Source organism: Triturus cristatus, chromosome 5_2, assembly GCF_964204655.1.
Source record: "Triturus cristatus chromosome 5_2, aTriCri1.1, whole genome shotgun sequence".
Lineage (NCBI taxonomy): Eukaryota > Metazoa > Chordata > Amphibia > Caudata > Salamandridae > Triturus > Triturus cristatus.
The window spans coordinates 961,296,547-961,323,378 of record NC_140588.1 but is presented as its reverse complement, the minus strand read 5'-3'; the positions used below and the strand labels follow the sequence as shown (position 1 = coordinate 961,323,378).

Genomic DNA, 26,832 nt, shown 5'->3' with positions numbered 1-26,832 from the left:
AAGATGGAAAGGAGAGTTTTGAAATTGGCAGCAATTAGCCAATTCCTCTGAAACCAGTGCATGTTTTTACAAACCAACTTGTCCGTTTTAATAATAGAAAATCTACAGAGAATGTTATCAATATTCTGACATAAATGCACTTGGAGGACATTTCAAGGCACAGCTGTATGGAGAAACCACAGTTACCGACACATTTGGGGCCTAGTTTAGAGTGTACCTGCACCAGTAGTGCCCGGCGGCCCGAGGGACCCACTGAAGCCTGATCATTGCTGCATTTTATCATTCAAACATCAGTCAGTGGGGCCATTGGCGCTCTGTGCTACATATGAGTCAAAACTGTGTCTTGAGAAAATCACAGATCTCTCCACCAAGCGCATTAACCTTCAGAGCTATCTTACCATTGTTATTACTATCCCGTGAAATGTGTTGCCCGCTCAAAGATCTCTGCAGCTGGTCTGCTAACACCATACGTTATTTTAAAATGCAGCCACTTTGTGACTAACTAAGTGAGCCAAACCATAAAAATGTGCTTGCACAGTGTTCTTGTTGCCAATTTCTTTGAGGCAGGTTTAAAAAAATAAAAATAAATGTATAAGTTGACTGTTAGACTCGATTTCATGACCTTGCTACTTGTGGCTCCACCTTCTTTCCGCTGGCACACCTTGACGGCTATTGTGTGAGTTCCCAGACTATTGTTCTCCATTTCCAGCACTTTCGCTGTCCGGGGTGGGACTGGCTGCAGCCCTTTAACTGGACAGGTGGGACTGCCATGCTGATATGAAAGTGGACAGCCTAGTCGGCTTCTTTTGTTGGCAGGTGTCCCTTTACCACCTCCTGCAAACCAGTCCTTAAAACGTTTTACAGCACTGTAACTACTAGAATCGTCCACATTGGTGAATCGTATCTATTCTAGAGGATGATTGCAGTTCTAGTAGCGCCGCGCTTCTCGGCACGCGCGCTTCTAGCGACTCATGACAAATGTCAATCATATCGCATGAAAGTTATCCCACTCTCCCAGCTGGACCGTTCCGAAATGTGGTGTTGATTTAAAGACTTCTCTGTTCCCATCGGGCAATGAATCACATCGCAGGCCGATGGGGGTTAAAAGGTCGCTTTTATTTAGCAACATAGCAAAATAATCATAATGCCAAACAATGACTTTCAATGCATAATTACCCCGCCACCCCTCAATGATCCCCCAAGAAAAGTCCCCAAACCGATCCCCCAATGAAATTTCCCCCATATCGATCCCCCAAATAAAATTTCCCCCATATCGATCCCCCAATGAAATTTCCCCCATATCGATCCCCCAAGAGATTTTCCTCATGAATTTTTCCCCCACATAGATCCCCAATTCTCCCCACCTGGAACCTCTACCCCAGCCCCTTATCTCTGTTTCCCTTCTGTCCTAAGCTATTCTGCCTGACCCAATCATTCCTACCTGCCTCAATCCCGTCCCAATCTGCCCCTAATGGAAAAAGAAGGAGAGTGGGAGGGGGAAGAGAGACCCAAAAACCCAGGAACCGGGAAACATTACCGTAACCGCAAAATATAAAACCTGTAACAAAATAGGGAGGGTGAATGGGGCACGAAAAGCGAGTGCGCCTCCTGCCTACCTGCTCCTAGACCCCCAACTGCCAATGATTAGAACTCGGCGTTTGAACGCCAGCGTTCTAAAGCAGGCTCCCTGCCTGCACGTGCTCGGGCCTGGGCGATACCACAAGCCCGAAGCTGCCCGGGGGTGGACATTCTTCGAATGCCACCCCCAACCCCCCATCGGGCAATGAATCACATCGCAGGCCGATGGGGGTTAAAAGGTCGCTTTTATTTAGCAACATAGCAAAATAATCATAATGCCAACCAATGACTTTCAATGCGAAATTACCCCGCCCCCCCTCAATGATCCCCCAAGAAAAGTCCCCAAACCGATCCCCCAATGAAATTTCCCCCATATCGATCCCCCAAATAAAATTTTCCCCATATCGATCCCCCAATTAAATTTCCCCCATATCGATCCCCCAAGAGATTTTCCCCATGAATTGTTTTCCCCCACATAGATCCCCATTTCTCCTCCACCTGGAACCTCTACCCCAGCCCCTTATCTCGGTTTCCCTTCTGTCCTAAGCTATTCTGCCTGATCCAACCCTTCCTACCTGCCTCAATCCCGTCCCAATCTGCCACCAGGAAAAAAAACCCTGCAAAGGTGTTTTTCCTGTCCCCCCACCCCCCGTTCCCCCTTTTTTTTTGAGTATCAGATATTGTGCTAAACGCATTCCCCAAATGATAGAAAATCACCATTGCAAGAATAACCAGAAATTGTTTAATATGAAATATGTTCCCCAAACAAGAAGGAAAGCCACTACTGCAAACCTTCAACCCCATGGATGCAACCCCAAAATATAAGATAACTTATCTTTAATGTTTACAATGTACAATTCATTTGCAATGAAAGTTAGATGTACACCATCCGCTCTGAAAAATTGAAAGTCATCTTTACTGATGTCCTCGTGCCAACCAAGAAATGTCATTGATGAGACAAAACTGGCGTAGTTCCCTGTTAAATTTACGCCGAGCCCTGTCGATGGCAGAAAACTTCTCAGCGCCTCTCCAAACCCTCCTTGGCTCCAGTGCAGTAAAAACTATTTTTGTATTAGGCCATGCAAGCACTATCTTGGCTAAATCAGCTTTCACCTCCGAAAGGAGTCCCAGGCCAGACAACTGTACAAAATCATTTTCGCCCAAATGAATTAATAACACCTTAGGTAGCGGCTTTGAAGAAGCCAACTCATTTAAACTGGGCAACAGTTGACCCCATTTCATTCCCCTCTTACTAAACCACAAAATGTCCGTATCTTCAAAACTAAAGCCTAAATTTACACCATAGTGGCTCCTGTCTGCTTGTTTGGCTGCCCATCTGACGAAAGAGTGTCCTACAATCCACACATTCGCCATGGAGTTTGATGAAGGTAAGTGGTGACCTGGAAAGAGATACATATTAGCAACAGCGAAATGGATGTTTAACATTCATTAAAATCTCTAACATATTTCAAACAACAATTAGATGACCAACGGCCTAGCCTACGCAGCTGTTGTAAAGAGCAGCCCCTTCTGGCAGCCTCTGAAGCAGCTCCTATACGCAATGAATGTGTTCCAAAATCAAAAGGGTTTAACCCTAATGACAACAACGATTTCCTCAGTACAGCCAAAAGCTGAGAAGCAGTCAGCTGAGAGCCATCCTGGTGTTGAAAAATGCAGCTGCTGTTAGGATAATGAGGAAATTCTTGAAATTTTAACCAGGCAAACCATGGGCATAGCGGACCGCTAAGTTTCCACAACACCACAGTAGCCACCTTTCCTCTTTGGTCTGTTTTGGATGATTCTAAATACATTTTTAGTGAATCTGCAGACATAGAGACATTTGAATATCTGAGACCCTGAATAAAAGGTTTACCCAAAAGTTCAGATACTCTAAAGGCACCAAAAAATAGCCATAACATGCAAAGTGTAAAGAGCGCCGCTTCAAACTTGGAAAAGCAAAGTGTAGGCAACGTTGTTATTATCCTTTCCAATAAATTTAGAGATATAGGCTTGCGCTGTACTGTACTACGTTTCTTAACCTTGGACCTTCCTGACAAAATCCTTCTACCCAACTCTCCCAAAGACGGGTCATATCCCCAAAAACATTTTCCGTAAAAGGATATTCCTGATAGCTTTCCTGCAATGATAGCAGCTGTAATGCCCTTATCAATGTTGCTCAACACAAAACGGAGAATGTCATCATTGCGTAGCAAAAGGCCTCCAAATCTTTTCTTTAGTATGTTTAGTTAAATGTGACCCCAGGGGCATGGACAACCCCATATAAGGCAACCTCTTTAAACCTGTACCTTTGTCTTTGGTATTCTTTTCCTCTTGCGAAACTGAAACAGGTACCTTAGCTGCAACCGCATCTGTTTTAGGGGATACCTGTCCCTGTGAACTCGCAAATTTACAATGACAACAGACCTTATCACCTGTGACTGACTCCGGAACTGCTACTTCCCTACTTTTTTTAACATTAAATAAAGAACAAGCATCGCCAACTTGCCCACCTATTTGAAGGGGCTTGTCCAAAGCTGAGCGCTTCCTCGTCTGGATTCCTTCCGAGGCCTTGGAAAACCGCTCTAGCCGCTTCCAGTTCTTCTCGGATTCTTGTGTCTGTAAAAGATCAGCTCGAGAAAACTGATTAACAAGCCCCCCTGTTTGGAAGGAAAACGGTCATTAGAAAGGTTCTCTTGATGGGGGATTTCACCCTCCACCAGGTCAGATAAGTCGTTATCCCCATTGTCATAATAATTCTGCTCAACGCCACTACCTGAAGGCCTAGCCCCATCCCCAACACCACCATCGAAAACCCTCCAATTCACTGCTTTTTTAAACTGTGGAAGCCTATAATCAGGTAAGGAATTTGGAAAAATCTCTTTAACAGCTGTTTCTTGCATGGAAAAAGGCGAGCAAGACGCCTGAAACTTGCTCAATGGTTGTTCGCTGCGCCCGCTGCCCTTGCGCAGGCTTGTAGGAATGTCAGCCTGCAAGCCGCTAGTACTTGCAGACTGAGGGGGTCCTTGAAAATTTTCAGGCACCGCGTGAAAAGGTGAGCAAGACGCTGGAAACTCGCCACACCTGATACCCTTCTGCAATCTGGACGCAGAGTTGGCCTGCGAGTCGCTATTACTCGCAGACCGGTGATGTTCAGGCACCGCAGGACTGCCTTTATTTCTGCCCCCCACCCATCCCCCTGCGGCAGGAGGCTCACTCACTGACCTAAAACGGCTAACGTCTGCTCCGCCAACAACAGAAACAGACAAAAAATCCTTATTTAATTCCCTGACCGGAAAATCCAAAGAAGGCAAATCCGAAGATACTCCAGAAGCCATATTCTCTTCAGCCCTTACAATGGGAACAATTGGCAAACTTGAAAACTCCGCTGACAAATTAATGGTATCTGAAGACCTAACAGGAGTAAGAAACCAGTCACCAGAAACAGAATTACCTTATTAAAAATAGGAATATAGCGTTTTATAGGCGATTTACCAGAAAACATGTGTTCACCATTTCCATAATCGCGAAACTGTGCTTCGCCGCTAGATGGCGCCAATGCCTCATTACTAACAGTTTCCACAACTTCAGAGACCTTGGATATCCCTTTAAGAAAGGCAGGTTTCCTTGCCCCTCTACCCCTCATTGAACTTGTGCGAGCCCTCCCCCTGCTTTTTACCACAACAGTAGGAGCTGACTGCTGAAAAGAGGTAAGAAGGGGAGCCTCCCTAGATAATGTCTTCAAAGACTTTGAATTTTCCACAGAAAAAACTTCAGGGGAGCTGTCCAATAATGTGCAGGCAATAACTGCAGCAGACACACCCTCAGAGGAAGCCCTCTTCTTAAGGGTTAACCCAGTCCAAGCCTGATTCAGGACACCAGGGGCCAATAAATCCTCCCTCCCGGCCTGGCACAATGTTCGAAGGGCTTCCCTGACTCTCTCCGCAGCTTCAGCCATCATAAAAGACTAATTAGCAGCCTGCCAGAGCCCCAATAAATCACACAAGAGGCACGAAAAGCGAGCGCGCCTCCTGTCTAGCTGCTCCTGGAACCCCAACTGTCAATAATTAGAACTCGGCGTTTGAACGCCAGCGTTCTAAAGCAGGCTTCCTGCCTGCACGTGCTCGGCCCTGGGCGAAACCACAAGCCCGAAGCTGCCTGGGGGTGGACAGTCTTCGAATGCCACCCCCAAGCCCCCATTCTCCGGCGAGCCCTGCCAATTACAGAAATCTAGCCCAACTCCCAAACAGTGCCCCCGAGGCACGGGCCAGGAATGCGCTCGGTTCCCTCCAGTGTGCGCTCGGAGGAATGTGATGTCACGCACCACATCTGAGGAGCGGTGACGGGGGTGAGGAGCGGAGGTTGCGTGTCCCATGTGGGGAAGGCAGGCGAAGGAGGCCGAGTTGGAAAGCCGATCAGGACTTCCCTGGGCTCGGGGTTTACCTGCAGGGGGTGGTACGAAAGCTGAGATCCTTAAAGAGTGGGTGGACCTTCCGAAATCCCAGCTCTAAAACTGCACACAGCATGCGGGTGGCCGGCCGGCAGTAACTGCTAGCCGGAGCAGCTGTTTTGCTGGGTCCTGCATGCACAGCTGTGCTGCTTATTTACTTTCACCTTCCTCTCTGCATCACAAGGAGAAAAGGCCACAAACAGCTCTTTTATTAGATTGCTTTCTGCTTTTTGTGTGCCCGTTCTTGGCTCCTCCTTTCAACCAAGGGCAACAAGGCGGCTTTTGTGACAGTACTGTTGCACGTTATCGTCACGGGCGCCTTGCAAGCGGCACTGGCACGCGCTATCACCACGCGTCGAAGAACTGCTTTTACCCATGTTATGTGGGTCAAACTGGATACGGCATGGGCCACGCTGAACGGAGGCCAGGTATGTGACAGGCTGCCACCACGCGTGCTCTTTCACCCTCACGTGCATGTATTTGTGGTGCTCTTCAAAACATGACGTTTAACGAACATGTTATTCATGTACAGAGTTTAGATGCCACCGATTTGTGGTTTGATAGTGCTACAGGCAACAGGTGGGAACTACTAAGCCACTAAATAATGTTCATGTCATCGGCCTCAGAGGGATGACAATCTGAGACGGCCCTCAGCCCTGTGAGGATTGGAATCTGTAGCCCAGTGATTACATCATGCCTAGGCAGAGGAGCGCGTAACTCACGCGTTTGTCTAGTTCATTGTTTGGACGTCTCAGAGCGCTAATTGAATCTGAGGAGGGCAGGAGCGCTGGGGTAGGTTGCCACAGGAGGGATGGTGGAAATAGGCGGCCATGCACTAACGATACTCCTATGTGTTGTTTTAATGCAGGGACATTATTCTGTTCTTGCTCCTGTTGAGAGAGGAGTAGCTTCTACTCCTTTACTATGATATTCCACTGCACGCAGTTGCAGCTATTTACTGATTCGGGAGAAGTTAATAACACGCAGTAGATGAGTGGGTGCAGCGCCTGCTGCAGAGATCCGTGACCTTGTCCACCACATGTTCAAACAGCCGCTGGGCAAAGTCTGGCTTTCATCTTTTCCAGATCGGTAAAAATGTGCCGTGGGTCAATTCAGGGTGGGGGAAGATGCAGAATAATAAACAGCCAACTGACAGGTTACCACTAGTGATCCTTAGCCATCATTCTACCCCTACTCTAAACTCTACTAAACACACAGGGCCCGATTCACAGAACAAACTTAAGACTAAATCCTAAACTTAGTACCATTCTGGTATTCACAGAATGCACCTAGTACTTCTGGTATTCACAGAATGAACTTACTACTTTTGCTATTCACAGAATGAACTTAGTACTTTTGCTATTCACAGAATGGATTTACGACTCCTAAACTTACGTCCGCACTCGGGCCGGAAATTCCGGCCCGGAGGCGGAGCTTCCGGGCCGGAGGCGGAGCTTCCGGGCTGGAGGCGGAGCTTCCGGGCCGGAGGTGGAGATTTCGGCCATAGCTAAATCGGGCGGAATCCCCACCTCCGGGCCGGAAGCTCCGCCTCCGGGCCGGAATTTCCGGCCCGAGTGCGGACGTAAGTTTAGGAGTCGTAAATCCATTCTGTGAATAGCAAAAGTACTAAGTTCATTCTGTGAATAGCAAAAGTAGTAAGTTCATTCTGTGAATAGCAGAAGTACTAGGTGCATTCTGTGAATACCAGAATGGTACTAAGTTTAGGATTTAGTCTTAAGTTTGTTCTGTGAATCGGGCCCAAAAACATTAAAGAGCACAGACCTAGGATGTAGTCTTAGGGCTAGAACGGTCCAGTCTCGGCAACGACTCTCAGCATTCTGTGAGCAAATCACTTAATCTACCCTGCCTAACAAAACCAGTAAAAAAAAAAAAAAGCTTTACCTTTGGTATAATCGCGGCCCCCATAAGTAATGCGCGGGCGCCGCGATTATACCAAAAGTAAAGGAATAAAAAAAAAATCTATATCTTTACCTTTGGTATAATCGCGGCCCCCGTAACTAAAGCACGGGTCCCGCGATTAGACCAAAGGTAAAGAAATAGATGTTTTTTTCTATTCCTTTACTTTTGGTACTCGCGGAACCTGCGCTTTACCTATAACATTAAAAGTAAAGCGCGGGTGCCGCGATTATACCAAACGTAAAGAAAAACAAGTGGCGCGCGCATCACGCCTGTGTCTGGGCAAAATCATAGCTCCGCCCACGGCCTATTGGTATCCATTACGCGCTTGGTGCGCGTAATAGACACCAATAGGCCATGGGAGGAGCTATGCGCGCGCCTCAGGCCAATTGCGTGCAGTCTTTTAGAAGAAGACGCACGCAAAGGCCAATGGGGGAGCTAAAAAGGAATCACACACGCACGAGCGTGTGCGATTCCTAGGTCGATTTCTGAACCCCGGAACAAAAGGACTCTTGCCTGCGCAAGCACTGCTGTGCAGTGCAACGCAGGTCGCGAGACCTAAAAACATATACGCAGTTGGTTCCTTAGAAAGTGAGTTCAACGGAACCCACTCATGGTTAAGATCTTGTGAGTCCCTAGACCAGTTCACGATAGCTAGCACAATTTTACATGGCTCAGGGGAGAGTGGTGCAGCGGTGCGCTTTACCTGTAAAAACTGAGTTAGGTGTCAATAAGACCTGCGGTCCATAAATGGCTACCTTAGCAAAAAGGCACTTGTGGGGCGAGTCGAGCAAAACCCTTTGGAACCCAAGCAAGGAACTGGTCTTGGACCAGGAGTCTCAAAGCAGATCAGATCTACCCATCTCGGAGGAGTGCAGAGGTGCTTCTGGCTATCCATGGTGCTGGGCATGATCCACGATAACTGGTGCTGATAGACCCACAGGCGTGGTTGGTCATTCATGCAGGTGGATCCCTTCTCTGGAAGCGTTGAATAAAGGAGGTAGTAGTCAGACTGAACACCAACAAGTCTTGGTACCTGAAAGCATTGCGGTTGAGAAAATCTTCTTACAGCGGACCAGGGGAACGTTGTAAAAAAGCTGAGCCTCACTGAGGATTGGGACTACAATTACCAAAAGTCACCTGCCCAGCCTTTGAGCGGCCATGCCAGGCGGCTCGGTGGATGGCACTTGAAGGTCCTGGATTTCAAGACAGGAGAACACTGGTTTAACTTGCTGGGCACTGTCTAAAGTGCCACTTAGGTACATGCTGGTTAAACCTCAACACCGTCATCGGGTCAGGGATTTAAAAGCACAATGCACCAAACATGAAAGAAATCGAACGTTCCATAATGGAGCTGGACATCTGGGGATGTCCAGGGTCCAGCCCATGGTATCCTATGGGGGGTCAGTCACCTGCGGTAGAATCTTGTTTAGAATGCATCCACAGGGCAATATATAGCACCTAGTATCAGGCAAGGCCACTGGTTTCAGTCTCCACTGCCTCGCGGTTACAAACTTTTAAATCAACCTCATTTATATTATTTCCTTGTATTGCACTCGATGAGCATCAGGAGGTGCCTGGCTCCTGCACCGAGGGCATTGTTACAGCCCCTTTCTTTCCTTGTATCGCACGCCTTTGTGCATCAGGAGGTGCCTGGCTCCTGCACCGTAGGAACCCTATTTGTTTGGTAGCTCCACCATGCATTCACTGACTTGACTTCAGGTTCCCTGGCATTACTGATATCTCTAAAATGGCTGCCTCCACCTCCCTGAAACATCTGAGTCTAATGCATGACCCCTACCTCTACGAAGGATTCCTCCCTCTCTCTAAAATGGCTGCCTCCTGCTCTTCTCTTGATTAACTGGGTAGATTGTTTGACCGCGCCACTACTCTAGCACCCCTTCCACTATTAAGAATACTTCCTTCTCTCTACAATGGCCACCCCCTGCTCTTCTCTTGATTAACTGGTAGTTTGTGTGACCCCACCTCCACTACTCAAGTACCCATTCCACTATTAAGGTATCCTCCCCCTCTCCAGAATGTCCGCCCCCTGCTCTTCTCTTGTTTGGGTTGAGTGTCTGACCCCACTACCACTATTCAAGTACCCCTCTATAGAATTTGGCCGACCCCTGCTCATCAGTGCTATAACTGACCTGACTCTCGACCCCCATTGCTACACTATCCTAAACACCTAGCACATGACCCCTTCCAGCTTATCCCTGATCTCTCCATTAGGAGGCTCCCGTGTATCAAGGGTTATATACGGCCGCCCCCGCTCCTCACTATAATACCTGGGCCGTCTGCTGGACCCCAATTCCCCATTAACTCTGTTGTCTCCCTAGAACTGACCGCGCCTTTCTAATATGTGTCTATAAGATTCCCTAATCAGGACAACTTTAGAGTACAACTGCTTTTCCCCCCGCGCCCATTCCAAAGGTGCAACCTCAGGCCATATTTGTCGACTGATTCCCCCCCCCCGCTAAGCCCCCACTGAGTTCCAACATGATGTCTTCATTAAGTCATGACCATGCTATACCTCACTACTAAGCCTAGCCAATCTGACCGCACCTTAAGTAAGGTGCACCCTTCAAAACACACCCTCGGGGAGGATCACTCTGTGGACCCCTGCTCACTCCAACCTCACTGCCAAAACACGTACACTAAGCTCTCTCCTCCACGACCACTCTTACACATTGCAGTATGGACTCCAGACTTAAAAAGTATTGCTCTAACAGCCACACAATTATGTACCCGACCAACCTCTCCAAAAATGCGACTAAAACTCTGAAACATAGACTCCTCAAAGCCAACCCAGAAACCCTTATCTCTGACCCATACCTCTGTCCAAATGGAGCTGGACATCTGGGCATGTCCAGGGTCCAGCCCATGGTATCCAATGGGGGGTCAGTCACCTGCGGTAGAATCTTGTTTAGAATGCTACCACAGGGCAATATATAGCACCTAGTATCAGGCAAGGCCGCTGGTTTCAGTCTCCACTGCCTCGCGGTAACTCTAGTAACTCTAAGTTTAAACTCCTCAAGTTTCGCACCTGGCACAAGATTGATCCATTGTTGTTTCAGGCACAGCTTGCTTCTTCTCAGCCTGTCTACCAAAATGATGTAAACGGGGGCAATGCTTCATTCACTAGCTGGCTGCTAGCAGCAGGCTCATCACTAGCTCCAGAATTTTTTAAGCTCCCTTGTCGAGCCCACCCTTCTACCCTTTGGTACTCAGATACACTCAGAGCTCAAAAACTCATTTGTGAACAGCAAGAACGTCGATGGTGCAAAGACTATGACCCTCAGGGGGGGGAAAAAAGCAAATGCAAAATATGCCTATTGATTCAGGAAAAATCGGCCTTCTACACTAGCCAAATGTCCAAGTTATCAAGCAGCCAGGAGTTAGGTGACAAAATTGCCAACCATTTTCAGAATAAAGTTGAGCAGATCTTCCACAACTGTTGTGGATTACCAGTTCAGTCTACACAAGCTTCTTATCAATATTCCCTGGAATCTTCCACTACTGACTGTTCAGTTCCGCCCTCTTTCTCATGTTTCAAGCCCCTTTCCTTTGATCAAGTCCAGGATTTTCTCCATTCAACTAAGTCAGGATCCCCTCTGGATCAGTGTCCTGTCTCTATTTTTAAGTTGATCCCTGACCTTATTGCAGAAAATCTCTCAGCCCTGTTCAATCTCATTTTCAAAACCGGTATTTTTCCTTCCTCCTGGAAAACGGCCTCCGTACTACCTTTGCCAAAAAAAGATAATCTGGACCCAAATGAACCTAACAACTATAGGCCAATCGCCAGGCTACCATTTCCAGCAAAAATTATTGAGAAGGCAATGAATCGCAAAATATCCTCCTTTATCCATACATCGGCCTCCTCGAGCTTTAGAGGAGGGCATAGCAGGGAGTCTGCCTTGCTAAAAACGGTAGAGGAAATCAGAGAGCACTTGATGGTGGAGGTCAAGCCACCTTGATTCTATTGGATCTCTCGGCATCCTTTGATACGGTCCATCAAGATATCCTCTTGGACCACCTTGCCTCCATAGGAGTGGGGGGGGGGGGGCAGCACTCGCATTACTGAGTTCTTTCCTTTCAGATAGAGTGCAATATGTAGAATTAGATTCCTTAGCTTCCAAGTCTTTTTCCCTCCCTTGTGAAGTTCCGCAGGGGTCTTCAGGGGTACTCACTTTATTCAACATTTATGTCACTAAGCTGTCCCCAATAATTACATATTTTGGGTTCACGCTGACGTCCTATGCGGACGACACGCAAATTGTCATTTATATCTCTAAGGAAGACTCAAATGTTAATAACGGCTTCCATGACTACCTACAGTTTGCGCCTGGATGGGCCAGAATTGTTTGCAACTAAACTCAGAAAAGAAAAAACAGAGGTTGTTCTGTTTGGTAACAATCCCTCCTTTTGGTCCCCCTCCTGCCACAAAAGCAAGAAATTTAGGAGTCGTCATGAACCACTGACCACTGACTTACCTTTGGAGATCAGAGTAATTCAGTTGCTTCCTCTACATTTCTTATCTTAGAAATGTTAAGAAAAATCCTATGTTTCATACCGCTAGATGCCTGGAAAACTGTAGTGTCCTCGCTCGTTCTGTCCAGACTAGACTACTGCAATAGTCTGTACATGAATATGCAGCAACAACCTCTTCACAGGCTTCAGGTCCACCAAAATGCGACTGCTAGACTTCTTTCGGAACTCTCAAATTCTGTCCCATTAAACCTGTGATCATGGACCTCCATTGGCTCCCTTTCTTAAAAAAGAATTAAATCTGTATAGCCTATAAGGCTTCCTAAAATTCGGGTCCTGCTGTCTTCAGAAAAAAGCTAGTCTGGTATCTTCCCAGCAGAACTCTTCGATCCTCCAGCGCAAAGCTCCTGACAGTCCCCAGATTCAAAAAAGCTAACTGGGGAGTCTAAAGTTTCATCCTGGGTGCTGCTAAAACTTGGAATGCTTTACCACTTTCCATTTGTTCCTCCTCTAGACTCCTGGCTTTTAGGAGGGCCTTGAAGACTTGGCTTTTCTCCCATTAGTTTGCCCAGGTTTGGTACTAGGAGCTAGCGCCAGAACGCCTTCAGGTAGCTGCACTCTTTATAAAAACCCAATAACATTAACATATATGCTTGCACATATATTCCCACACATATAACATAAGGTATCCTGCCTCCTGGACTGTAGGACACCTACCTTAGAGGTGACTGACGTATATTAAATGTAGTGAGGTGACCCTGTGATGCATTGTTTGTGCAGGGCTGACATGGCACTTGGGTCACTCAGGGTGGAACAATAAGTGTTGCAGCCCTGGTGCCCCTTTTACTTCCCTGTCTTGGACACCACTGGTACTATATACTAGACTCTTAAAGATGTGTAAAAGTACTTGCCAATTGGGCGTACCAATTCACATTTATGGTTTAAGGGAAAAGCGCTGGTGTTGGGGCCTGGTAAGCAGGGCCCAGCACTCTTTCCGATCAATTACCACAGCATCTCTAGCAGCAAAAAACGTGGGGGGTGACCATCCAAAAAGGGCACTTTGTAACAACAACTTTGCCACAGTGTCCTCAATTATTTTAAGTAATATTAAAGGGGATGCAGCTTCTTTGGCGATTCGCCAGTGGCTTGCTGCAGTTCAACTAGCAGATCAAGGAAAGTGAACTTCTTAAAAAAAATTGTTTTTTAAAACATTATCATTTTTGAATACACAGACGACATACATAACAACCTACTATGTAGGGGAAGGAACATGTACTTTGGCGATAATAACAATAGTGGAAGGACCAATCTGATAATGTCATTATTGCAACATATACTGCACATCAATAAACGTTCCATACTACGAGTACATATACGTCCACAGGGCAATAATGAATCATGCACCGATGTCGGGTAAGCCCTGCTGGCTAGATAGCCAATTCTGCCAGCCTCCTGCTGTTCGCGGCGGTGTAAGTGAGCATGGAGTGGTTGCCAAATGTCATATGGGCAAAAGGAGGGGGGTTGCAAGGAAGCGTAGACTTCGCTAGAAACATTGCAAACTGTGAGGTTCTTAAGCCATCCATCCACAGTCAGACTTCGCCTGCTGCCTCAATACAGTGCTATCTCACATTTGGCCAGTAGTAGAGCTATCGCGGTGAACCTACGGGCCTCCTTTGGAACATTATGTACGTAACCCAATAACGTGAGGAGCAGGTTAAGTGTCACAGTGAATCTCGCCAGTAGAGAAAGCTGGGTAAAGACAGCAATCCAGAAGAAAAAAGCAAATGCAAAATATGCCTATTGATTCAGGAAAAATCGGCCTTCTACACTAGCCAAATATCCAATACATCAAGCAGCCAGGAGTTGGGTGATAACATTTTCCAGGTCATGTGAGCAAAGTCAGCGTCAACAACACGGCATTTAGAACAATTCGGGGACCGAGAGGGATCCAGCTTAGCCAGGAAACTGGGAGTGGTGTAGGTACATCTAATGAATTTGAAGTGTATCAGTTTGTGTCTATGATTGGGAAAGATCAATTTATTTTGTTGACAACAAAAAAACAAAATGTTATATGGTAAAGGGCGTTGTAGCTCACGTTCCCACAACGCTCTGAGATGGCCAAGCACCAAGCTAGCATGGTAAAGGGTAGAAACAAAGTGTCCACCATCTGTTTTTTCTATCAATGTGGTTGGAGGGGTGAACTCGGCAGGGGCGAGGGGGTAATTGGAGGCCTGAGCGCAAAGTGCGCTGTGGACACGCCACAAGACAAAGTGATCCATAGGGGTAGCTGCAGCGAAGTGTGCGCTGTTGTCGTGCGTGAGGACATGGCTGTCCTGTAGGAAGCTGGCTCTGTATATACTATACCTAAGTAAGGTATAGTGTGCACAGAGTCCAGTTGATCTCCAAAGGTAGGCAGAGATTAAAGTACAAAATACCTTCCTCTCTAATTGTGGTAGTAAGGCTTTATCAGTGGGTAGTGTTAAGCATTTATTGTACACACTCAAAGACTGAACTCTGACCAATTTGTTTTGTGTAAAAAATATTATTTAGTTGTATTTTATTTTTAGAACCAAGCAAGGCTAGGCACTGGTAAGTGTAATAGTACTTTGCAAGTAAAATGCAGTTGAATACAATTGAAATGCAGTAGAATGCATTTGGTTTGATTACAGGAAAGTCAACAGTCAAAATTACTTTTCATTACTTTTCATCACTTTTTAAGTTACTTTTCAGATTACTTTTCTTACTCAGTGTGGTATACCTAGATACCCCACTGGGACATTTCCTGGATAAATGTAACTAATGCAATTTGTTATCAAAACACACTTGTAATGATTTTCTAATAGAATTTCCAACTCCACACATGGAACTTTTTTCACAGAAAAGCAGTCAATGCAAACCTATAGGAGGAAATACAGTTATCGGTTTACAGGTAAGTACTTGTTTGTGGGAGTTGGGTTTCTGCGGTTAGATCAAGGATTCCTCCAGGGTCAAGGATGCACTCTCAAAGCACCCTCAGCTGCACTAGGGTGGCCGGGTGCAGAGTGCTGAGGCCCAATGTTATCCAATGGGGTAGGGGGCCTCCGGTTGATGGCTGCTCATGAGCAGGCCACGAGTTTAAGGGATAAAAGCTCCTGGAGTTAAGCTCCGGGTAGAGGGGGGTTCAAGTTAGCACACAAAGTGCAACCACCGCTGCCCTGTTGTTTTCAATGGGAGTTGCCGGTTTTGGGTTTTGGCTGCAGGTTCGGTTCAGGAAGTCTTCCGGGAGGAACCAACAGCTGGGCAGGTAAGTTGGAGGGCTCAGGGCCGTAGGTGCACCTCTGGTTCTCTTCTCCAGGGCGCTGGCCGGCCAGATGCAGAGGGGCCTTTTGAGGTTGTATTTCACCTTACCGGACAAATTGCAGTTGGCGGGGGTGGGGGGTGTCCGTGCAGAAGCTGCAGGCAACTTGTGGTAGTACTGGAGGGAACAACCCACAGTGGACTCTGACTCTTGAGCGCTCGGGGACCTTGCTTGGACTGGGGGCCACTCGAACTCAGGCCGTAGGCGATGGGTGCAGTGGTGGTTCCAAGCGTCGGGTTTCTTTGTCTTCAGGCTCTTAGTTTTTTTTGGGTGATTGTTTTGAACAGAGCTGCTATTCACAGGAGATCCGATCTTTGTTGAAGGCAGTCAATCCTCCCAAGGGTTATGCAGGTCGCTGGCTGCAGGACAAGGCAACTTTTGGCACAGGATCTCTGGAAACTGCAGACGGGCCGGTAGGGTTGGGGCCAAGTCTGTTCTTCTCTGCAATGATTGGTGTCTTCTTTTGTCCTTCTTCTTCTTAGGTTGCTGAATATGCCTTCTGGGTTCAGGGCTGCCCCCTGAATACTGTATTTAGGGGGCGTTGTAGGGGTCTCGAGGTCAGTGGTCAATGGGCTAGTGACCTTAGGGTGACAACACCCTTGGTGTGCTCACCACATGTGGGGAGTGGGCACAATCCCTAACACTGATTGGAGAGTGCCTGCCATCTGCAAGATGGCGGGCACTGAAGAGTGGGCTTCACAATGCCTTCCCCACCTGAGGGGTGGGGTTGGCAGAGGTGGGCATACCGTCTGGGCTTTTCTAATTTTCCCACCTGTCTTCCTGCTGAAAAGGGGAGGAGACAGGAAGGGGGCATGCTGTTGATAGCAGGAGAGGCTGGGAGCTCGCGTTACAAAGGCAGCAAGGCCTTTGAAGCTCTCCTGCCACAGATGGCTCTTCCTGACCTGGGGGAGGTGTGACCACCTCCGCCCAGGAAAGGCTTTGTTTCTGGGCCCAGGGAGCGAAGGCTCCCACCCCAGGGGTCCACACACGTCTCATGGTGGCAGGCTGGTGTCAACCAGTCAGGAAACCCACCAGAGGCTGGTCAATTTTCAGGGGGCATCTCTAAGATGCCCTCTGCTTGCATGGTATATTAAATCCGACACTCGCATCAGTGTGGGTTTATTATGCTGAGAAGTTTGCTACCAAACTTCCCAGAATTCGGTTAAGCATTATGGTGCTGTGGAGTTTGTAATGACAAACTCCCAGACCATATACTCTTTATGGCTTTACTGCACTTACAATGTCTAAGAATGGACGTGGACACTGAATGGGTATAGTGCTCATGCAACTGTACCCTCACCAGTGGTGTAGTGCACTCAGCTAGAGGATTGTCTAACCTATACCATAGAAAGTGGGTTGCAGGCATGGCACACAGGAATATGTAAAAGACTGTTGCCCTGTTGCGCCCCTGATTCAAGCTGCACTGCGGTTAGGGCCATGCCGATAATGTCAAACTATAAACATCAAGTAATCCACTTTTAACCAGTTTCATCAAAATTCACACAGAGGCTAAGTGATTCCAAACGTTTGTGTTGAAGAAATGCCCATCCAGGCGTTTTTCTGGAACACGTTTACCATTCACTTTTATTCCTGGGTAACCATAAAAACATTCACCCAATGCATTTCGGGCAGAAAGCACTTTGTCAGGGGTAGCTGTGGTAGAAAAGGGATATACGTCAGCCTTACATGATTACATCTTCTTGATCTTAAACCTAATTTCACCATGAAATGAAATATAAAGAAAAAAACTGCTGTTCAGCACAAACCTAACTCAAATTTAGACTAACATGAATTCCAAAAAAGAAAGATTGTGAGCAACACAAACCGTCCCCAAATCTAAACTGAGATGAAACGTTAAGAGTCAATCAATCAATCAAGTGTTTATTAAGCGTGACTACTCACCCGTAAGGGTCTCAAGGGGGTAGGGGGGGGGGGTAGAGTTCGCAGGTTCCAGTCCATCAAGGAGTGGGTCTGTTGAAGAGCCAGGTTTTGAGGTTTCTTGCGAAGATGGAGAGGGATGTCTGTCTGAGGTGGAGCGAAAGGTCGTTCCAGGCTCTGGCCGCGCAGAAGGAGAAGGAGGGGCCTTCCAATCTGGTCTTTCTGGTGCAGGGGACCACGACATAGGAGAGCTGGGCTCATCGTAGGGTCCTTTGGGGTGCGTGGAATTTGAGTCGGCTGTTCAGGTATGCTGGTCCGGTGTTGTGGAGGGCCTTGTGAGCGTGGGTTAGCATCTTGAAGGTGACTCTAGCTTCGATGGGGAGCCAGTGGAGTGTGCGCAGGTGCTGGGAGATGTGGCAGTGTCTTGGCAGGTTGAGGACCAGTCTTGCCGCGGCGTTTTGGATGTTCTGTAGCTTGCAGGTGAGGTTTTTGTTTATTCCGGCATAGAGTGCGTTCCGTAGTCGAGCCTGCTGGTGACCAGGGCGTGAGTGACGGTCTGTCTGTGTTCGAGGGGGATCCATTTGAAGGTCTTACGTAGGAGGCGCCAGGTGGCGGTCCATTCTGAGTCCAGGATGATTCCCAGGATGCGTGCATGGTCCGTGGGGGTGGGCTGGCCTCCGAGGTCGTAGGGCCACCAGGTGTCATTCCAGGCGTCTGGGTTTGGGCCCATGATGAGTACTTCCGTTTTGTTGGTGTTTAGTAGTGTTTAGAGTGAACATAATAATATCCAATAAATCTTCCCCTTGTGCAAAACACAATCGTGTGCGACATGATGTACTAAAATCGTAAAAAACAAGAGACTCACATTGCAGAAAAAAAAGAATCGTAATCTCGAGTGAAGCAACATCATGAGCAGCAATGCGGCCGCTTGAACTGATTTCCTTGTGACCAGCAATGTTGTGCACAAACGGAGCAAGTCCTTCATTGACCGTTGTAAACCACACAGGTGTCACTTATCCATTTGAACACACCATTAAGTGAAACAGAAACCCGTGACTGTGAATAACCAATCCTCTAAGGCAACATAAAAAATCTGCAGCCCCAACTAAAAACCCTTCGTGCGTAACATATTTTTTTGATAATCAATTTTATTGGTTTTTAAAGGACCATCATAAAACACATTGACAGCAAAAACAAGCACGTTATTGAGATCAAATACATTTGAACAAGAGATGACAGATTTGTAAATCATTCTTTAGGATGAATAAGGACACTTGCATATAATTATGTCTGTACAAGAAACACACGCACCCCTTAGGGCATTAGATTGAACCACTTGCCCCATATCTTGCCGAAAAGCTCGGGGCAGCCCCGGGCCTCAAAGAGGGGTTCCTCTTGGGCTCCACACCAGTCCACCCCTGTCTCCATTTCCTGAGACCAGAGTGCTGCTATGTCGCGCTTTGCTACTGCTACTACCACTGCTGTTCCTAGGAAGCGTTTATCAGCCCGGGATCCATCAAGGCCATCAAATACCCCCAGGTCAGATGTAGTGGGTCGTGAGGAACCGTCCACCCCAGGGTCTGTGTGAGTTCCAATTCTACCCCTGCCCAGAATGATGCAAGAACAGGGCACTGCCAAATCATGTGGTAGAAGTCCGCAGGGGCATGATTGCAGCACGTGCAAGTCGGGGAGGGCCGCATGCGGGAGCTGTAGAGGTGCGCAGGCGTGAAGTAGGCCGTATGGAGGCAGTAGAGTTGGACTAGGCATAATTTAGAGGAGGTCGTCAAGACCTTGGGGGCCATGAGGGCGTCCCTCCAGTCCTCATCTTCTGGGGGACCCAGCCAACCCTCCCAGTGGGCACGTAACATAGCCAGGAATGGGGGACCATTGTTCACAAGGGAACGGTAAATCCGCAACACCACCCCTCTACCCAGGTTCCCCATCATCACTTGGGCTTCAAGGGGACTGAATTCAGGGAAGGAGGTAGGCATGCCTTAGCTGTAAGTATTTATAAAATTGGGAGAAATGGAGGGAATAACGCTGCTGTAAATCTGCAAAGGGTCTGATGTGGTCCTTAACCCAGATGTCTTCAAGCAGCAAGATCCCAATGTGGTACCACCTGTGGAAATCCCGGAGGGATGATGCCTCTTTCAGCCAAACACCGCACCACAGGAGCGTCTGTCTGGTGAGTTTCCGGTCCCATTTCGTATGTCGCAGGGCTGTGCGCCAGGCCATGAGCACCGTCCAGGTAATAGGGGGGGGAGAACCTGCGGTATGGGGGCCCCGTACAGGTAGGCCTGGAGTTGTGGGAAGTCCAGTGATCGGAGCTCCACCTGGTACGCCGGGTCGGACCAGCCGCCTGCGAACCAGTCGTGAATCATGATGAGTCTCGTGGCCAGGTAGTAAAGGTGGAGGTTGGTCACCCCCATGCCCCTGTCGTAGGGAGAGATGCGGCAATGTGCCAGGGACATTCGCGGTCTGCCGCCCGCCCATAAAAACCGGGTGAGGGTACTATCAAGCTCACGAAACCAGCTTCCCGGAGGGTGAAAAGTAATATTTTGTTAGATGTATAAAAAACGGGGGCGGACCATCATTTTAAAAAGGGCACTTCTGCCAAGGGGGTTGAGAGACAGGGATTGCCATTTCCTGAAGTCCGCCTTAACCTTGGTGACCAGGGGCGTAATATTCTGGGACCATTCAAGCTCTGGAAGTAGGGCGACCCACACCCCCAAGTACTTGAATGACTGCCGGTGCAGGGGAATTGTCGTTTGCCAATTGAAGCAGGCACGGGACGGGTGGAGGAGGACCAGAGTGGACTTTGCCAGATTGAGCCGAAGACCCGAAATCCGTTCAAAGGCAGCGAGGGTGTCCAAGCATCGTGGGCCAGAGTTCTCGGGATCTGCCAGGAAGAGGAGGACATCGTCGGCATAGAGGGCGCTATCTTGTCGACCTGGTAAGGATCCCAAGCCAGGCCTGGGATGAGGGGGTCCTGTCGAAAGAGAGAGGCCAGGGGCTCATTCGCTAGCGCAAATAAGAGCAGCGAGAGCGGACATCCCTGGCGAGGGCCCCTTCGAATGGGGAACGCCTCCGAAAGCACACCATCAATTAAGACCCTCGCCTTGGGACTAGAATACAAGACACAGATCAGGCGCCGAAACGGGAGACCGAAACCCAGCACGTCCCGAAGGTAGCTCCAATCCACCGTGTCAAATACTTTTTCAAAGTCAATGAAGAGCAAAGCCAAATACGAGGTGAGACGGTGGCGGTGTACAAAGGCAGGATGGATACGGCGTATGCAATGCCGGGTTCCTCGGGCCGGCATAGAACCGCATTGGTCCAAGTGGACCAAATCTTGCAGATGGGGCCCGAGTCGTTGAGCCACGACAGTGGCAAACATTTTCACCTCCGTGTTGATGAGGGAAATGGGCCAGTAGTCTGCACAGGCGAGGGAATCTGGTTGTGTCTTTGGGAGGACCACAATAGTGGCTACGTCCGTTTCAGGGGAAAGGACCCAGTGTCCACCACATGCTTGAACAGTTCCACTAAGTGTGGGACCAACACGTCACAGTAGGTCGCGTAGTATTCTTGCGGGTAGCCATCCGGGCCTGGCGTCTTACCGGAGTGCAGGAGTGAAATGGCCCCGTGTATCTCCTCTGGGGTGAAGGGGAGATCCAGAGTCTCTGAGACGTCTGGGGGAGCCGAGGCAGCTGGGTCCCAGTTTCGGACAGCATAGTGGCAAGGGAGGTTTCGGGAGGTCGTGCCGCGTAAAGGGCAGTGTAGTAGCCCGCAAAGGCGTGGGCAATAGCCGGAAAAGTAACATGGTGAACGCTCGTCACATCGCGGATCTCGGGAATGATGCGGTTGGCTTTGGGGTATGAAACTAAATTATGGAGCAGTTTGCCATTTTTATCGTCCCAGCCATATACGCGCGCCACGGAGGAGCGCCATAGCATTTTAGCAGCTTCCAGGGAGATCTGGCAGATCTCTTCACGGAGCAGTGTAAACTGCCGGGCGAAGTCAGGGCTGTCCGTGTAAGCCTGGGCAGCCTCCAACCGTGCAGCACTGGCCTCCAGCTGTACAAGGCGTACGGCCTCGGCCGCTCGCTTCACATGGACCAAACCTCTAGCTGTCCCTCGTATAGTGGCCTTGCCGGCCTTCCATAATGTACCCGGTGAGGAGACCGAACCCGCATTAGTTGAGAAATAATGCCGCAGTTCCTGCCCGAGGGAGTCAACGAATTCCATGTCTTGCAAAAACCAAGCGTTCATCCGCCAGGCAGTACGAACGCCATCAGGGGAATTCCCAAGACGGAGGGAGACAAGGGAGTGGTCCGAGATGCCTTGGGGTTGGATAGTAGCCCCAGAGATCAACGGACAGTCGGTGGCTGGCATCAGGAGCAGGTCGATACAAGAGTGAGTATGGTGGGCCGCCAAAGTATGAGTATATTGTTCCCGACAGGGGTTCCAAACCCACCTGGCATCGCAGAGCCCCAGGGCGGATGACCAGTCAGATAAACGGCGAGGCGGGACGCCGAGGGAGCACCTGACGTGTCACGGGACGGTTGCATAAAGGCATTGAAGTCACCTCCTATGACCGTCGGGCACAGATAAAAGGTGTCAATTATGAGCGTAAGCCGTCGCAGCGCAGAGGGCGTTGTGGCAGGGGGAATATATGCGCACAAGAGATTAAAAGGATGCCCTTCGATCTTGCCAATCAAGGCCACATAGTGTGTCCGTCTCCACCTGAGTGAAGTGAAGCCCCTTACGAAGCAATATGGCCACCCCCGGGAACCCCGTGTAAAACCAGAGTGCCAGACCCTGTCGAACCCATAGCGGATGAGGAAGGTGCAGTGAGTGCCCATGAGGTGCGTTTCTTGTAGAAAAAGGCTATCGGGCAATTGGCGCTGGATGCTGCGAAGGACAGCAGTTCGTTTTATGCGGTCTAGCAGGCCAATGACGTTCCACGACAAAATCTGGAGGGTCCTATTTAAGGTGGATGCCATCTGGGTGGGTAGAATGTGGAGGGAACAGCGCGTGTGTTAGCTGACCCGGGTCCCAGGAGTGGCAATACCCCATGCTAGGTCGCGGGGTTGAAATTTGTGCGATCTATTCAGTCTCATGTCGTCATCGATGGCATGTGTGCGTAGAAGGCTACCAAGAAAAACAAAAAACGGCAGCCCGTAGGCGGCTGAAAACAAACAATTGGGAGACAACGGTCTACCCACCCTTCCACGCCCCCCAACACCCCCACCCTACACTTCTGAACATGAAGCATCTGTTGCCCTGAAAAGGAACACTTTAAAACAACAACACACTAATGAGTCTGGATGCTATGCTAATACGATTAGCAGAACATAATCGTGACGTAGATGGACCCCTCCATGTATTCGGATAGAAGATTCCTTAACAGCTGCAAGTACATTTGGAACAATTAAGCAGCAGATGAATACAAATAAGTCTGGAAGCTAATGTGATAACCAGTTAGAGGAGCATGGTCGCGGTGGAGATTGACTACTCCTGGCATGTGGCTATGGTAGTGACCTCTGTTGCGGGAGCAATTTGGGAGCCATAGTATGGGCCCTCAGCCTCGGGCCTGAATTCAAACCCCCTCGTCTCCGGTTCCATGGAACGCGGGCTCCGTGACAGCTCAGAGTCAGACAAGGCGGGGCGCAGTGACTTGGAGTTTGTCCGGGATACAGCTCAAGTCAGTCAGGGAGCCGGTCGAGGTGGGAGTTGCAGACCTCTGGGATGGAGCATGAAGAGGGGGCCGATGGGACACTGCACCCGGTGAGCGGGAAGCTCCACCACGACGGTCTCCCTTCTTGCGGGACCGAGTTTGGTGTCTCTGGGGTTTAGGCAGGGTCGGATAAGGCTGCACAGGGTCTCGACGAGCAGGGGAGGAGACCAGCCGGCTCAAGAGGGGCCGTTCCTCCGTGAGCCAGGTCCAGGCCGCCTGGGGACTATCAAAGAATATTGCCTTGTCTTGAAAAACAACTCAGAGCCGGGCCGGAAAGGGGAGACTATAGTGAAGACCTAAGTTACGGAGCTTCTGCTTAACTTCCTCATAAGTTTGACGCTGGCCCTGCACCTACCTGGTATAGTCTGGTCGTGCGTAACATATTAATACAGGAAACTCAAATCTACTGATAATCGGGCAAACATTATACATGAAAATAACCATGAAAATGAACTGTTCAAAACAACTGCAAAGTAAAATAGCCTAATCGTAAGTGAATCATTGAAAGAAAAATCAAATTGTGTGTTTTTTTTAAATAACCTGTCATCAACCTAAAGAAACAATATTCTATCATATTTAACTGTTCAAAAATTTAATTTGTCCAAAATTTTAGTTGGGTTTGTGCGGAACACCAGTTTTTGTCTTTATATTTCATTTCATGGTGAAATTAGGTTTAAGATCGGGGGCACCGCCGAAACATATGTAGATCGTCTGCTCACTCCACCCCACATTTGGGACACTTTTTCACCTCTCCTCAATTTGGACAATTTCTTTGGTGTCCAATAAAACCCTATGCAATGTGAACAAATGATTCTTTCTGAAAGGTGCAGACTTGATTATATGCTAGCATGTAGACAGTGATACTTGCCATAGATTCTGAACATCCAGCGTCAGCAGGTCTTTCCCCCAGATCTCTTTGGGTAGGCTGAATTTCTCCTCTCCTGCTGATATGAGCGACCAGTACCACTGTGCTACTTCTTTCTTCATTGCTTCTCCTTGTATTTTCGTCTCTAAGTCCCTATTTCCCATGTCTCCCTTCCCTAGAGTCTTTGTCAAGCTCAACAGTTGATAAAATGTAAACTTTGAAAGTGTCCCCTTAGTCAGTAACAAGAGTTGGTCCCAACAAACTATTGAATTCTCTCTTATTAGCTTCCCCCATCTTGTTATCCCTCCAGCTCTCAGTGGAGTTGATAATTTATCTACTAGACATTCTGGTGTTCCTGGTGAGTTCCAGATTGGGGCATTATCACTGTTGTACGGGATTTTCCATAGTCGTCTGGTGTAGTACCATAGTACGGCGAACCCTAATTTCTTTAATTTCACTTTTAAAAAAGTTATTGGATGACCAAACTTGTAAAGAAAGTAACTTCCTTCCGAAGTTGTCATAGCTTGCAAGTAAGGTAGATATAACTGATGCTCTTTAAGTAACACTCTAAAGTTCTTAAAATGAAAGGCCCTGTAGTATAGAAACAAACCTGGGCTGGCAATCTCGCCGTGTTTCTTCTTCCAAGCGATTCTGACTCCTCTAGATGCACAGATAACACTGCTGATATCTCCCTGTATTTTATTAAACCACTCTCTCCTAAATTCTAGAGATATGAAATTCAAAATATAAGTGAATTTTGGAAGTATCATCATCTTCACTATGTTTGAGCGGCCCTCGAAAGATAACGGGAGGCTTTTCCATGCATTCAGCAATTTTCTTGTTTCTATTAGAACCTTATTAAAGTTTACTTGGGCTATTTTCCCTATTTCCCCCACTATGCCCAAGTAATGTATCTTATGCTTCACCTTGGGATTGTTGCTCTGGGTATTCCATTCCATATTCTCAGTCTTCTGTTGGTTTATCTGGTAACCTGATAGCTCGAGTGAATTTATTATACTTGGAAGCGAGCCCACTAGGTCGTCCGTAAATCGCATTAAATCGTCTGCGTAAAGTGCGACCTTTTTTTTTTTCTCACAACAAAATTTTATTGTGAACAGCCAAGATATGCCTGGCAAGGCCAAATACCATAACAGTAAAATATACATAGTAATCATAAAGATGTCGACATTTTGTAGCCAAATGTATAGAACAGAATAATATACATAACATATGACATTAACAATCAACTGAGGTGTCATTAGCCCATTATGTGATACTAAGCATGTCAAGTCCGCCCTGAAGTGGAAAGACAAGTCACAGACTCCGCATAACCTCTCATTGTGGTGGTTGTGCCTAGTGTCAATCAATCGTGCGGTCTGGGATTGGTTCTATATAATTCTCCTGGAAGTCTGCCCATCGCTTCCATATCTTGGAATGTTTCTGGGGACATCCCTGTGCAGCAAATATAGGTATCTTCAGCCCCATAAAGAAATCCAGACCCTTCTTCCAAGCCCCAAGGGACGGTGGGCAGGTGTCCTTCCAGGCCCTCGTAATGTCTCGCTTCGCGAGTGCAAGGCCCAATAGCAATAGATGGCGCTTACAGATATTGCCTTCGATGTCATCAGTTATATGCAGAAGAGTTAATCTGGGTGAGTGAGGGATGTCCCAGCCCAAAACCTGCGACATACATGCAATGATGCCACGCCAGAACCCAGAGAGTGGTGTGCACAGCCATACAGTATGGATGAGGGTACCCTCGCCTGCCTGACATCGCAAGCAGAGTGGAGAGGCAATAAGCCCCACCCGCCAGAGCCGAAATCTAGTGTAATAAGCCCTATGGAAGTATTTAAACTGTATAAATCGCAATCCGGTCGCAATAGCAGTGCCCCATGGTGATACTAGCGCCTTGGTCCAATCCTCGTCGTCCAAGGGGCCCAAGTATGCCTGCCAAGCCTCCCTTGTTTTAGATAGCGTTATGTGGCTATTCGTGACAAGTGTGCAATATATTTTGGAGATCTTCTATTCCCCCAGTTCTCCCATAAATACTTTTGCCTCAAGAGGACTAAAATCAGGTATGGTCTCCTGGAGTGTGAGATACGGAGAAAAGACATGGCGAAGTTGAAGATATTTGTAAAATTGCGATCGGGGCATGGCATATTCTTACTGCAGTTCCGGAAAGGACTTCAGGGTCTGGCCATGAAGGATGTTCCTGACAGTGGATATTCCTATAGCCTCCCATCAAGAGAAGCCAGGCAGCCCAGCGAGGTGCGGCAATAGGCCATTTTGCCAGTGAGGGGCTTCTTTTGTTATCCTGCCCCACCATCCTTGTTGCTGGAGTGTACGTTTCCATAATTGAAAGACTGTGGCGGTCGCCGGAGGCAAAGCCCTCCTGGTCGAGCCCGCATAGAGGATTGTGTGGATGGGTGTAGGACCCATCTGCCAATGCTCCACAGCATATGCAGGGTCTGACCTATCTTCGTACCACCAATCGTTTAATATGAGGAGGTGTGAGGCCGCATAGTACGCCTGGACATCAGGAGTTGCCAATCCACCACAATAGGTTGACTGAAAGCTTGTCCTCAA

The 26,832-nt window shown here is 48.2% G+C and overlaps 1 protein-coding gene across 2 annotated transcripts in view; it reads left to right on the top strand.

Annotated features, from left to right (window-relative positions):
• Positions 1–26,832, top strand: part of LOC146829476 (uncharacterized) — a 151,830-nt gene that overhangs the window by 14,475 nt on the left and 110,523 nt on the right. Inside the window, exon 1 of one of the 2 annotated variants that reach the window (XM_085608158.1) lies at positions 5,928–6,453. The exons of the other annotated variant lie outside the window; for it this stretch is intronic. Coding sequence (XP_085464284.1) covers positions 6,406–6,453 — 48 coding nt within the window. The 5' untranslated portion in view covers positions 5,928–6,405. Of the gene's footprint in view, positions 1–5,927; positions 6,454–26,832 lie in introns of those variants that run through there. 2 annotated transcript variants of the gene reach the window in all.